Source organism: Manis pentadactyla, chromosome X (genome assembly GCF_030020395.1).
Source record: "Manis pentadactyla isolate mManPen7 chromosome X, mManPen7.hap1, whole genome shotgun sequence".
In the NCBI taxonomy this organism is placed as follows: Eukaryota; Metazoa; Chordata; class Mammalia; order Pholidota; family Manidae; genus Manis; species Manis pentadactyla.
The window spans coordinates 129,231,984-129,247,344 of NC_080038.1; the positions used below are offsets into that span (position 1 = coordinate 129,231,984).

General features: G+C 35.9%; 1 protein-coding gene across 2 annotated transcripts in view; it reads left to right on the forward strand.

Annotated features, from left to right (window-relative positions):
* The window catches only part of PHF6 (PHD finger protein 6), a 47,473-nt gene that overhangs the window by 6,330 nt on the left and 25,782 nt on the right, over positions 1–15,361 (forward strand). For both annotated transcript variants that reach the window (XM_036931219.2, XM_036931220.2), the window contains exons 4-5: positions 13,952–14,085; positions 14,350–14,393. In XM_036931219.2, the coding sequence (XP_036787114.1) occupies positions 13,952–14,085; positions 14,350–14,393 (178 nt within the window). The remainder of the gene's footprint in view (positions 1–13,951; positions 14,086–14,349; positions 14,394–15,361) is intronic.

Consider the following 15,361-nt stretch of genomic DNA (forward strand, 5'->3'; position numbering starts at 1 on the left):
TCTTTGCCGTCTTTTCTTCAGTTACCAAAAGGAGATAATGACAGTATTTGTCTCACAGGGATATTGTGAGAATTAAGAGAGCAGCTATATAGGTTTAGCATGGTGACTGGCATGTGGTTAGGACTTGATAAATGGTTGCCACCATTGTTTTTATTTATAAATAATAAGATCCTGCTAATATCATTGTAGGTTAGCATTATTTACAGTGGCTGAGGTATGGAAGCACCCGAAGTGTCCATCAATAGATGAATGGATAAAGAAGATGTGGTACATATACCCCATGGAATATTATTCAGCCATTAAAAAGGGAAATAAAATTTGCCATTTGCCCAACATGGATGGACCTAGAGGGTATTATGCTAAGTGAAATAAGCCAGACAGAAAAAGACAAATGCCATGTGATTTCATTTATATATGGAATCTAAAAAAATAAAACAAAACAAATAGAGGCAGTGAGAAGAGAAACTGGTGGTTCACATGGGGACATGGGAGTTAGGGTGCGTGGGTGAAATAGGTGAAGGGGATAGAGATGCACAAAATCTCAATCATAATATAAATTAGTCAGGGGATGAAAGTACAGCATGGAGAATATAGTCAGTAATACAGCAACATATTTCTGTATTGATAATAACTACACTAGTTGGGATGAGCATTTATTATAATGTAGGTAACCATCATATAACTTGTGTACTTGAAACCAATATTATATATCAACTATAATAAATCATTGTAGGTTAATGAAAAGCATATTGGGTTGGAAGTCATGAGGCCGGTTTTTTAAATAATTATGTCACTCACATGTATGTAACTTTAGGAAGTCACTAACTTGTCTTTTTGCCAGTGATGAACAGGTAATGCTGTATCACTGCTTACTAAACAGTGTTGTTGCATGATTAAAAAGTGCTATACAGGGTATAAAGAGTTACTTTAGGAAAGGTGTTTCAGAAGCCACTTTGAGGCTGTGGGCGGCATCTAGCATTGAGGAATAGTGGCAGGAGAGAACTTTTGAGCCTAGGTATATAATTTTTCTCCCTTTCCTTCTCCCAAAATGTCAGAATTTAAATAACTTCCACAGGGGGTGGAACTAGTGTAGCATTTATGTTTAACGTTGATTTCTAGGCGAAAAGTAGGTCATGAATACACATTGAAAATAATCAATAGGAGTGCTTGTCTGTGGGTACTTCAAGGCAGGTTCCAGTCTGTACCTGGTGTTGACTCCAGAGGTGTTCACTTGTTCCAAAGGCTTGAGCCGAAAGTGTATAAGGTGGCCAGATGGGTCAGAGCTTTGAGAGGATGGGAGATTACAGTAGAGCAGGAGATGTAGGTGTATCATTTCTGTGTTGTTGCTGCCCTAGGCAATTTCCCAAGGTTTTCACATCAGCCACAAGGATCAGAGGAGGAAAGCCATTCTGCATGAACGTAATTCATCTCTTTATGTCCCCTTTAAGCACTAAGATGGACCAGGAAACATTTTCCAGAGTACTAAGGTTTTTTGTTTTTATTTTATTTTATTTCATTTTTATTTTGTTATCATTAATATACAATCACATGAGCAACATTGTGGTTACTAGATTACCCCCATTATCAAGTCCCCACCACATACCCCATTTACAGTCACTGTCCATCACATAGTAAGATGCTATAGAGTTACTACTTGTCTTCTCTGTGCTATACTGCCTTGCCCGTGCCACCCCTACATTATATGTGCTAATCGTAATGCCCCTTATTCCCTTTATCCCTCCCTTCCCACCTACCCTCCCCAGTCCCTTTCCCTTTGGTAACTGTTAGTCCATTCTTGGGTTCTGTGAGTCTGCTGCTGCTTTGTTCCTTCAGTTTTTGCTTTGTTCTTACACTCCACAGATGAGTGAAATCATTTGGTACTTGTCTTTCTCCACCTGGCTTATTTCACTGAGCATAATACCCTCTAGCTCCATCCATGTTGTTGCAAATGGTAGGATCTGTTTTTTTCTTATGGCTGAGTAATATTCCATTGTGTGTATGTACCACATCTTCTTTATCCATTCATCTACTGATGGACACTTAGGTTGCTTTCATTTCTTGGCTATTGTATGTAGTGCTGCAATAAACATAGTTCTAAGGTTTTTATAATTTGAGACTCTGGTTTTGCAGTTAAGACAGGTATATATTTTTCCAGAATGGTTTCAAGTTCCTATTGAAGCCATGTGGAGACACCACATCTGTCCCATCTATCTTATTCTCCAGCCATCCAGCCAAGAAATGCAGTTTCCAAGTAACATGAATTATCATCGCTGTTTTCATTATGTTTAAGGAGATACTTGAGAGGAGGATATTTGGAGAACATTCTCTCTCTGGATAAAGCTAGGTGACAAGATCATTAAAAGAATCTACATCAGATATTTAGGCCGTCCAACATACAATTTTTGTTTGCCCTAGTCTTAAAAAATACATCAAGAAATTGTGATTCTACTGTAACAGCTTGAAATGGGACTAGTATTACGTAATACTTTTCAGAGTTAAGAAATTCATTCTTCTGTATAACTCAATTCAATTTAAAGCCATTTATCCTAGGTCTGTCTCCTTCGATTAAAGAAAGTATTTGGTATTCATTAAAAATGAAAAATCCTCATACTTGATCACTATCCTCGGGTCACTCCCAAACTTTGTTTTTCAAACTAAATTTTACATGTTTTAATAAGCCTCTAAATAGTTTTCCTGCCTTTTCCAATAGAAGAAATAGCTAACATTTATTGAACTCTTAATAGTACTAGGGACTGAGCTAAATACTTTTAAATATGTGATCCTTTTTAATCATCACAATCATACTGTGAGATTCTAAACTGTTCATTCTCACTTTACAGATGAGAAACTGAGGCTCAAAGAACTTAAGTAACCTGACTGTGGTCATATAGCTAGTAACTGACAGAGCTGGAATTTGAGTCCAGGGCCAGTTAACTCAAAACCAGAACTCTTAATCATGAGGTTATACTAGACTGTCTTTTAAACTACCCAGCCAAAAAACCACATTAAAAATGGATACACCTTAAACAATATCCATCATATCATTGATAAGTTTTCACAAATGCCTAGGGTGCCTAACTGGTTTTCTTGGTTTCACTGGATATGGCTGGTAATTGTAGGTCTGCTTTGGTTATGTAGCTGTATTCCTATTATGTTAATGTGTGCACGCAATTTAATTAGTTTAAAACCTATACATGCTTATGTTACACTACAAGAAGATATGTCAAAGAAATAATCAATCTTCCCATGTTTTCTTCTGTCTGCTACTTCTATAGCTTTTCTTCTTCCTTCCTAATTACAACCCTTAAGTAGAATTCGTGCCTCATATCGAAATTACCGAGTATTGTAATTCTTCCAAGTGGTAAAGATACCTCAAGACAAATGCTGGGCATAGAAGCCACAGGGCATAAATCTGCAAAGAAGTAAAAAGCTAACCTTTTCAAACAATATTGCTTCTCTCTCACTTACCAACTTAACATTTCCCTGTATGGCCCCGGAAGATGACTGGTTAGCCAGAGACGGGTAAGATTCCTCAAGGGAGGAACAACCTAAGACAGGCACAGTCGCAGGGGGGCCATCAGGTGAGAAATTGGGGACCAACAGAGGTGAGGCTTAGAACCTCACCCCCCCTGTTTTGAGAGAAATATTCTGCATCTGTGGATGTTTTGTTGCCCTTATCTAGCTCGGATTAATACTCAGTCTACAGGCACACACCTGATCATCTACATTTGCCCTCTTACAGCACTAAACTATGTTTTCTACCTTTATCTTGCATCTACCTACCACTTCAGCATTTTATTAAAAATAATAATAATAATAATAATAAGGGAGAAATGTGGGATTCACATATAAATCAAGTATAAAAATCAAACGAATAATCATAATTGACCTGATTGTTTATAGTTCATGATGCGTAATCAAAACCGAAAGTTTCTGTGATATGACTGCCCTTGCACTGTTCACCATGTAAGAACTTATTCACTATGAAAGAACTTGTTCACCATGTAAGAACTTGTTTGTTATGCTTCAGAAGATTGGAGACTGTTGAGAATTAGGCTTGGGGTTGATTAGTGATTGTGCATTGAGTCCCCTATACAGAATTTTATTGTTGTTAACAACCATCTGATCAATAAATATGAGAGATGTCCTCTCAAAAAAAAAAAAGGATACACCTTTTAAATTCTGTGTGGCAGGAGTCTTGCCTATTTAGGTAGTTAAGACTGCTTCCTAGAGACAGTAAGGCTTAAAAAAAAAAAACGTGAGTCCAGGAAATAGGTTAACTATCCAGAATGGGTCATTGAAACTGACAGTACTGGATTAGAGTTGAGTAAAGTGGGATGAAGGTAAGGTCTTTAAACATTAAGAGAGGAATTTCAGTTTGGCTTAGAAGGGGATGGGGAAGGGCAAAGCAGGATTTTTCAGGAGACAAGTGATTTACAGTAGTCATTGTAGAGAGTGAAATATAATAATGATAGCATATTTGTCTGCTGTACATAGATGTCCTTCTGGCTTCTTAAGCTCAACCTGTCTAAACCAGTATTTGTCATCTCCCCACCCTTGAAACCTGATTTTCTTTCTGAATCTTTTTCCTTCAACTCTTCCTTCTTGCACATCAGTCCCACTGATTTGATTTCTAGGATGTCTCTGCCTTCTTTTCTTAATGTTAACCTATATCCAGTCTTCCTCTTCCCATCCTTCCAACATACCGCTAGTAATTGCCTGATCTCTATTTTTAAAGAAATCCAGTTACTTGATCACTACTTCCCGGACTACAAACTTTTACTGATTTCCTTACTGCATACAAAATAATATCCCAAGGCCTCAGTCTGCCCTTCAGAAGTTGTATCTTAAGCCGTCTTTCCCATTCCTTATCTCATTCTCTTTTCTCTCAGTTTCCCAAACAGTCTCTGCTTGTCCCCATTGCTGTGCGTGTACTGGTGTTATTATTCATTTCAGAAGCTGTTTTTCAGTCCAGCTCAACCTTCACCTCTGTCACAGAGTTTAACACAGTATGCGTGTATTTGTTTCATATATGCAAGCTTTTCTTCCCCACTATATTGTGAACTCTTGGGAGAGTTGAGTCTCTGTTCTCTTTGCCTAGCATAGGATTAAGGGGGGTAATGCATGGAAGTCAGTTTCCCAGTGCCTGATGTCTCATTTGTGCTCAATAGTGTTCTGATAAATAAGTGGGTACCCATTAATTGTTGGTTGAATTTGAAGGAGAGGAGAGCTTCAGTTGGATAATAGTGTGAAGCTTTAATAATGGGTTAGGTATAAATTGATCAGGGAAGTAATGGTATAGCATAAAAGTCCTCTGTTTTGGTCAATCAGTGTTTTAGTGTTTGCAGTTCTAGTGGTTTGAAAAGGAGAGAAATCTATAGGGAAAAATGAGGTTGGTTATTTGTTCAGGACGGTGGAGAGCTGTGTTATGCTTCAAATGGGAGGGTTTTCATGTTTCTTCAGTCTTCACTTACCTAGTATGGTGTTATTTTTGATGTTTCTCTAGGTATTATATTTGTCCAGGCTTCCACCTCAAGTCTAAACTTCATCTATCTGTCCATTTATCAGATAGTTAATTGAGTGCCTACTTTTACCAAGCACACTGCTAGACACTTTGGGTGCAACCATGAGTAAATATAGTTTACCCATACGTAGAAGTATGGAAAGAATGACACAGGAGAGCTGGAAAAAATGACCATAATTAATTATACCTGAGAAGTCACAAAGCTTGATGGAAAGTGACATTAGAAATGTGTTCCACTAGGAAAGTGATGCTGTAGAAGTCAAAGGGGGAAGTTTCAAGGAGTAAGTGGTCAAAAGTATTATCCAGGTATTAAGTGCCAGTGGCTTATTTTACATTCAGTTAGGGTAAGATGGAGTGCCCACATGGTATATAGGATGCTACCACTGCTTACTGCATACAAAGAAGCAGAAGATGCCAGGTGATTAGTGGTGCCACCAAATCCTTAGATCAGTGGTACTTACCCTGGGAAATGTAGGGGAATGCAGACAGGTATCTTTTGAAAAAAGTTCCCAAATGATTTTTGATGAACACTCCTCTGATTTTGGACCATTGCTTTAGGACAGGGATTAGCAAACTTTATATAAAGCACCAGACAATAAACATTGAAGGCTTTGCCAGCCATATTGTCTCCGTTGCAGTCACAGACAATACACAAAGAAATGAGCATGTCTGTGTTCTGGTAAAACTTAATGAAAATGGGTGCAGGCTGGATTGTGCTTGCAGGACCCCTGCCTTAGGGTATTTTGGGGGAAAGCAAGTACATTTCTTCTGAAGATTTGTTCACTGGCCTCAGGGTCATCTATGTAACTTTGAGTGTATTCACATGAATGTGATCTTTTTTTAAAGCTCAAATTATGACATTCAGATTAGCTTCAATGTGTGTAGATATTTTGCCTGTCATTTATATAAAAATAAAATTTGCTTTACTTTGGAGGTGATTAAGGAGAACAAAATGTAAGGCCAAAGGGAAACTTCCAGTTTAAACTGGAATGATGGAGAAAATAAGGTCTTTAACTGTTACCAGATAAGTTAATTTTTAAAAAATTCACAAATATTTTTTCTTTGCTTTTATTTAGTACTTCTTTGTAGTTGGGAATACAGTAAATTTATGTCATCATACAATTACTTCTCTTTTAAATTTGTGCTAATGGAGGAAGGCCCAAACCAGTAATACAAAATAATCTATGTCTGCTTTCGGAAGATGTCGTGGTACTTGTGTATGTGGTTTTCTTCACAGGTTAAGTATAGCAAGCAGCATGGCATTTAGAGTACCCTCAGCCTAAAAGACCTACACCAGAGAATAGGCTAAACATAAAGATCTGAGCTAAGAAAAAAAATTCTGAGTCTTTTGGATGAAAAAGAGAAAGCTTAAAAGCTCCAATAAGAGAATTTATAGTCCTTATCAGTGATGATTCATAAAGTTGCATGGAATTGAAGTGTAAGGAGCAAGGTCAGGAGACTAGGTTAAGTAAGAACTTGATAGGCTTACTTAGTTCATTGTCCTCCAATTTCCAGAAAACTTCTGAAATGATTTATTTAGTAAGTTCTTAGATTTAGTCTGTTACTCTAGTAAAAACAAGTTCTCAGCGGCTCTGCTTTTTAGAAGCACGTAAAATTTGAGGTTCCTCCTACATTGTTGGTGGGAATGTCAATTGGTGCAGCCACTATGGAAAGCAGTATGGAGATTCCTCAAAAAACTAAAGTTAGAAGTACTGTATGACCCAGTAATTTCACTTCTAGGAATTTACCCAAAGAAAACAAAATCCCCGATTTGAAAAGATATATGCACTCTTATTTACAGTAGCCAAGCAAAATGTCCATCAGTAGATGAATAAAGAAAAACAAGTTCTCAGCGGCTCTGCTTTTTAGAAGCACGTAAAATTTGAGGTTCCTCCTACATTGTTGGTGGGAATGTCAATTGGTGCAGCCACTATGGAAAGCAGTATGGAGATTCCTCAAAAAACTAAAGTTAGAAGTACTGTATGACCCAGTAATTTCACTTCTAGGAATTTACCCAAAGAAAACAAAATCCCCGATTTGAAAAGATATATGCACTCTTATTTACAGTAGCCAAGCAAAATGTCCATCAGTAGATGAATAAAGAAGAAGTGGTATGTATACACAATGGAATATTATTCCACCATAAAAAGAAGAAATCCTGCCATTTGTGACAACATGGGTAGATTAAGATAGCATTCTGATAAGTGAAACAAGCTAGGGGGAGAAAGACAGATACCATATGATTTCATTTACCGATGGAATCTAAAAACAAAACAAAACAAAATGAACAAAACAGCACCAGACTCGTAAACACTGAGAAGTGACTGGTGGTTACCATGGGGCAGGGGTTAGGGTGGATGAGTAGGGAGGGTGGGGGGATAAAGGGACACAGAAATCTCAGTCAAAATATAAATTAGTCACAGGGATGGTAGTGCAGCATAGAGAATATAGCCAGTGGTTCTATAACGTCTTCCTATGTTGATAGATAGTAACTGTACTAGTGGGGGTAAGGATTTAATAATGTGTGTAATTGTTGAACCACTGTGTTGGATACTTGAAACCAATATAATATTGTATATCAACAATACTTCAGGTTTAAAAAAAGACATATTAAAAAGAGAAAGGTTCTAATCTATCAGGTTTGTCACTTTTCAGTGACTTTGATAGTGTTCAGAGTTCATGTTTGCTTTCTAGCTTTCCATTTAGACCTAATTATTATATGAGCCTTATTACTAGCAGTACTATATTAAGTTTGTGTTTTTATGAGACTGCCTTCAAAATGCTGTTTTTTTTTAAATGGTAGTTAAAGGATAAACCAGAAATAGTTAGGAATTCATATTCACCCTCCCATCTAGCAGAATTCTTTTTAGGAATTTTTAACAAATAAATTGGATAGCTGTCAGTTACCCAGATAATTCAGAGGTCACTCTGTTTTCTAACTGTCTTACATATGTGAGGTATTACTATGAATAAAACAATGAGCCTGGAGTTCAGGAGCATTTCTTAGTCAGCTCTGAAAACTTGCCCCAACTGCCCTGTCCTGCTTTCTAGTGTTTACTGGTAGTGGTGTTATCTTTCACTAAAAGCAACACACAAAAAATAAGCATCATTGTGAGGTGAACTGCCTTCACTTTGTTATTGTCTCCTCTCTCTTGAGAAAGTATCCTAGGTATCCTGTTCCCAACTCCAAATCAGTTCTTTGACTGTTACTGAGTAAGTTAATTTAAAAAGAAAAATAACAAGTTTTCAACATTTTTTCTTTGTCTACAGACTCAAGAATATGGCCTCTTTCTGACATCTCTTTGGCATTCTCTGTATGTTTGTGTCCATTTTGGAGCTGGTGTCTTGAGTAGGAACTGCTTGACTGTGAGAATCTGTATCTGTACACTGGTGGTCAGTTACTGACGTGCATAGTAGATACACAGCAAGTAAGCTGGGAAAAGCTGAGTCTTATTAGAGAGCCCTTTGTCCCTTGGTTCTGTGGGCTCTGTCAGATTCCAGCTTTTCCCCAAGAGCCTTCTCTTTCCTCCTATCCTAGAAGTTGGCAATCTCATTTGAGTTTTACCCTGTCTCTGGTCTTAGTTGAGTTTTCCCTGAGCTCCCCCCATAGCTATTCAGAAAGCAGTATTTTTCCTTCTTTTCCTTAAGACTTCTTCCCTTTGCCAACTGAAGTTCAGTCCTGGCCCAGTTCAGTTAATTGAGGAGCAGGTATGTCCTAGCCTCTGGGCTCCTGCAGGACTTTACAGCCAAGTCATAACCCTTTCAGTTCCTTTTGTCTCCTCTCATGCGTGGCTGACTTCCTCTTTTGACTGTGGGTCAACTCCTTGAGACTGCTTATGTGGTACAACTTACCTTTAACCTAGTATAGCTCCACAGGCAGTAGAACGTTGATTACCAGGGGCAGGGAAGCAGGGGAGGTGGGGAGATGCTGGTCACAGGGCACAAAGTTGCAGTTTTGTAGGGTGACTAAGTCTAGAGATCTGATGTACAGCATGGCGACTGTAGTGAACAATACTGCATTCTGTACAGGAGATTTGCTCAGAGTACATTTCACTACACACACCAAAAAGTGGCAACTCTGTGAAGAGATGGATATGTTAATTAGCCCAACTATAATAATAATTCACTGTATATATGTATTAAACCATGCTGTATGAAGCAAAACCGAAGGAACAAAATAGCAGCAGACGCACAGACTCCAAGAAGGGACTAGCAGTTTACCAAAGGGGAGGGGTGGGGAAGGGCGGGTGGGGAGGGAGGGAGAAGGGGATTGAGGGCATTATGATTGGCACACATGGTGTGTAGGGGGGGTGACACAGGGAAGACAGTCTAGCACAGAGAAGACAAGTAGGGACTCTAGCATCTTACTACACTGATGGACAGTGACTGCAATGGGGTATGGAGGGGGTACTCGATAATGGTGAACGTAGTAACCACATTGTTTTTCTTGTGAAACCTTCATAAGATTGTATATCAACGATAGCTTGATAAAAAAACAAAAAAAATGCTGTATGTCCTAAATATGTAGTATATATATATAACTTTAAAAAAATATGTCTACTTTTTATTTAAAAATGTTTAAACTTAGTATAACTTCTAGCCATACTATAAAGAAGACATGCAAACATCTATAATAGGATGGAGCCTCTTTTTCAAGTCTCTGCATTTTGGAGGAGGTAGTTGAGTATTGAGGTTTACTAGGTCTACTAAGTAGTAAACTAAATAGAGGAGTAAAAAAAATCTTTATTAACAAAGAAATTTTCACCTCTGTTTAAAGAACTTGATATCAGGCATGAGCAGGATCAGCTGAGAATTGACATTTGTAACTATATTGGGGACAGGAAATTACCCCTCAACAGAATAATTGATAGGTGGGATAGACCTTTGTTCAGCAGGGAAGAGGTCCACTGTTGTTCTTGAAAAACATGTTCCTGTCAGGTTAAGTCTTCATTCCCCCACATTTGGGAGCCATGGGTACAGTGCAAGCACGATGTTAAATGGCAGCCGACAGCTTTCTACTGAGGGCCTGGTAGGAACTGTGACAAATTGGAGGGCAAATGTTTTGTGTAAAGAGGAATATAGGAAAAATGTTACTCAGGTCCAACCAACTGGTGCCTTGTTCTATAGGGGATCTCATCTTCCTATTATTTCACTCATTTTAAGAGAAGTCCTCTTTATTTACCATAACTTTTTTTAAAGAAAAGTGCACAAGCCACCTATCTAGTTCCCCAACTTCTTCAATTTTTCTTTTTATCTCTTCCTGATTTTTAACCTTGTTTCCAATAGGGCTGCTCTTGTCCCACAAATATTCTTGCCTCTGCTCATTCTGTGCCCTTTCAGCTGGATTATCTTTCTCAATTTTACTTTTCTAAATCCTAGATCAGACTATTTAAATATTTTTAGACATACATGAAGATAATTATATTAAGTCTACAGGTATTACAGACACGAATGAGAGAAAATATGCCCCATATTAAAATCTTAAGTAACAGTGTAAGCTTAAAATCAACAGGTTTATTGAGCACTTCTTTGTAAGATGCAGCATTAGTCTCCAAAAGACTCAGTCTAGAAGCAATTGATGGATAAAATCTGTATATTTATACAGATAATTAGACACTTAGGGAAGTAAAATGGTAAGAGCCAAAATGAACAGTATACTTGTGTCCCATGGGAGTTCAGGGAAAAAGAATTATTTCAGGGGTTGGAATACAGCATAGTAAACAAAGATAACAGTTATGTTCCTGTTTAGTATTCATAGGTAAAGTATACATGTAAATTTTTATTCAGTTTTATTATGGGTACTTCTTGCTATTTTGTTAGTACCTTGCCAGAATTTCTTATAAAAGCAAGTATTTCTGCTTGTATGTGAATGATGCATAAAATAGATCCTGTAAATTCAAATTGAGAAAAATTCCTACTCCTAGCCTTTAAGAATTTTCCACTCTGTGTAAACATTTTTATTGGTTTGTCTTCCTCTTTCTTTTCTTACTTTGGAGAAACTGAAAATAAATGTGAGAATAAACTCTTTCTCACTTAAAAAATATTTATCTAAGTTGCTGTAGTTAATTGGTTATGTACTTTGAACAGATTTGAATTTATAACCAGCCCCAAACTCATTTTGATGTATGTATTTTAGATATTTGGTTTCCTTCTCATTCTCAATAAACTGAAAGATGGGTATTGGAAGCATTTGCTAGGATATTCACAATGTTTTTACAATAATTTTTGTATGTAAAAGTTTTTTTGCCCATTGTAGAAAAGATAAAATCCAGGAAATAAGAAGAAGAAAACCAACCACCCAGAGATAGCTACACAGCATTTGTAGATCTACTTGTACCTATTTTCAAAGAATTTATGTTGTAAACATAATTGGGATCATAATTCACATGGTTTAGTGTCCTGCCTCATTTTTTCACTTAGTATTATACATAAGCCTTTTCCCATGCCATTAAAATTACGTTGAAGAGTGGCTATAGAATATTTTTACATATGGGTGTGCTCTAATTTATTTAAAACATTTTGTAATTGTTTTCATTAGTTGGTTTTGCATTTTGGACTATTCTAAATAACTGCAATGGACATGATTATATATAAATCATTTGGGTCTGACTTTCTTAGACTAGATTAATAGAAGTAAAATTACTGGGTCAGAGAATAGAAACGTTTTAGAGGCCTTTCGATAAATAAGGCAAATTGCTGTCCAGAGAATGTACTAGGTTCCAGCAGTATAAGAGAGGGCCCATCTCACTGTATCTTTGCCAGTGTTGAGCCTAGTACAGTACTTTTAATAGTACCTCTCCTTCCATTTTTGCTTGCTGATTGAATTAAATGCTTTTTTTTCAACATGTACCTATGCAAACCCATTTTGGATGTAATTTCAAGATGAACTACTTGCAGTAGAGTTCTTAGTGAAGAGGGGTAATGTTCAATTTATTAAGTTAAACGAAACAGGTTGCAAAATAGCATGTACAGAATTATATAGAAAAATTCTCTTCACGTGAGCATTTTAATATTGTAAAAGCATCTGTGTGGTGAGTATGAGTGAATTAAATTTTTTTGTGTGCTTTTGTGTTTTCCAAAATTTCTATAATGTCTTTTTTTTACTAGAAATGTAATTTGCTAAAATAATGGAATCTCATTAAGCTGCATAATTAAGCTACAAATGCTCTACCTACCTCCTCAAGAATTTATAAGCCACCCAAAGGTATTTAATAGCTTTGCCTACTTGATAAGATTGGCAGTGTTTCTTTCTACAGTAGTACTTTGAAGTTTCTGTATTTGTTTAAGGAAGTGGAGTATTTTTCTAGTATTAATAATGGGCACTGGCCTTCATGTTTTCTGGGAAGTACTTGTACTGACAATGTTTCTGTTTCTGACTTACATATGAGTATCTTTTAAATGATAGCTTGAATGAGAGATTCAGTGTTGGACTTTCTTAGAGAAGTATAAGTAATTTTTTTGGAATTTATATTAGCTTCCCAGTGTACCAAAATTCCTTTGGGGGTCAAGTAATCCAAAAGTTAGAATGGTAAGTGTTCTTTGTGAAAATTAATAAAAAAAGAATGAGTTATCTTAGCAACCAAGAAGCAAATGAACAATTTTTAAGATTTACCTTACTGTGAATTTATTTTGGCATGGCATTTACAGCTTAGAAGATAGCTTTATTAAAAGTCCTCAGTACAGTATATGTGATATGTTAAATCCACTAACAGTCATTGTTATGTGCTTTTTTAAAGAATTGTTTTCTAAATTTAGAGCATGAAGCTAGTTACACAATATGAATTATCCAATAAAGTCAGAAGGTAAGGTATATTAAACTATGTTGAAAGAATCTGTTCTTTTATCTATTTGCCTGAATTCATAATGCTGAGAGGTAAGTAACATAGATTAAATTAAAATAGATGAGTATATTTTCACAATCAACTTGGCATCACAAAATATTTTTAGAGCCCGAAATATTAAAAATCTACCTAATTCTTTTGTCCTCTCTCCTTCCATCACTTGAAATTGATTTTTACCAGGTTTCCAAATAGTATGTAAGGCTTTTTCCAAAGATTCTCATTGATTAAGTGGAAATGTGAAGGAAAATTTTTTCTGGTATGAGACATTTTTCCCATTTACTCATTTCCGCAAATATCTGGATTCCTGATTCTCAACCTTTTGCGTTTTCTCTTGACCACAATAAAACAGTACACATAAATAATTTTCTGTTAATTTTGTTAGTGTTGTACATGGGGGAAAAAAGTACCCCCAGCACAATTGATTCAAATTACTTCTAGGCAAGAAAACAAGAAAAATAACATTATTATTTATAAAACTTTTCAATAACAATTGTTTTGCATTACAGAGATTGATATTCCTCTAACCTGATATCACAGCCTTAGCAGATTCACACACTAATAATATTATTTTATTGTTTTTCTGTAGATGTGTTCTCTGTGTCATTGTCCTGGAGCAACAATTGGTTGTGATGTGAAAACTTGTCACAGGACATACCACTACCACTGTGCAGTGCATGATAAAGCTCAAATCCGAGAGAAACCTTCACAAGGAATTTATATGTAATTATTTAACTTCTCTTTAAGTGTTTTTTAAACAACCATACTTTAGGCTTTTGTAAAAATGCCATTTCAAAGCATTTCAAATCACCTTAAAGGGTGTTTTTGGTAAGGAATTTAATGCTTAGAGAAATGGCATAGGAAGTTTAAAACAAGAATTTTGGAATCCAACTTGTGAATTGGGTGAAGTGTACCACTCATTCTTTTAATTTGAAAAATGAGTTTAGTTTGTTTTCTTCATAATTTTTAATTTCTTCATTTTTGTAGGGTTTATTGCCGAAAACACAAGAAAACTGCATGTAACTCTGAAGGTACGTCATTCAGCCACTGCTCAATTTCAAGAAGAAATTCGTGTGAATTATATATACTATATTAGTTTTTGCTATAAAATATACCTCAATATTGAATACATTTCAAAGAATGAACAAAAGCATTAGGATAAACTCTAACATACATAGTGAGAAAGATCTGAATTTTTGAGATAACTTATCCCATGGTTCTTATAAAGAGTACATTGAGAATATATTTATCTTTACGAAGAAGTGATGTTAATGGTTACAAATTTCTGTGTCCATTTGTGTGTTAGTAGATTGTAAAGGTAATAATTGGGTCTTTGCTGCTGTCAGATACAGAAAATGAACTGGGGATACTAGTGCATTTTGTGATCACCAGGCTTTCTGTTCAATTTTTATTAACGTACTTTTTTAAATACAAGTTCATAAGACAGTTTTAAAATATAAACTTTTCAAATTACTTTATAGTTTGTTTACACTTAAATTTATATAAAACCAGGTTAGTCATGTTTATTTATAGTTAGCCAAGTTTTACATGGTCTTTAAAAGGTACGAGAAAGTTCTCAAATTGAAGTTTTGGTTAGTTCCCGAGAACGTGTTGCTTAGAATGAGTTGAGCCTATTGTTTTAGCAAATTGTTTCTTACATTAAAATTTGTGGCCCTTTTTATCTCTTAGATTTTGGCTTTATAATACAAAATAGTATTGTTTCCATTTCAGGACTCCAGAGTAGTCCAGATACTTTAAAAGTACTGGTTAAAAATATACTTCAGCAAAAACTCCTCTTTAAGGTAAACATATTAGATAAATAATAAGAACAATGTTTTTAAGTGTATTTATTTGATTCTCCTAAGATTGTAGTGACCATATATGGTAAGCCAAGGATCAGAACTTACAATCTGATGAATACAAATACATGAGCATATTGGAGCAGGGTATTTGAGGATGACAATAATTAATATAGACATCTTCCCTTTTATTCCCTAAA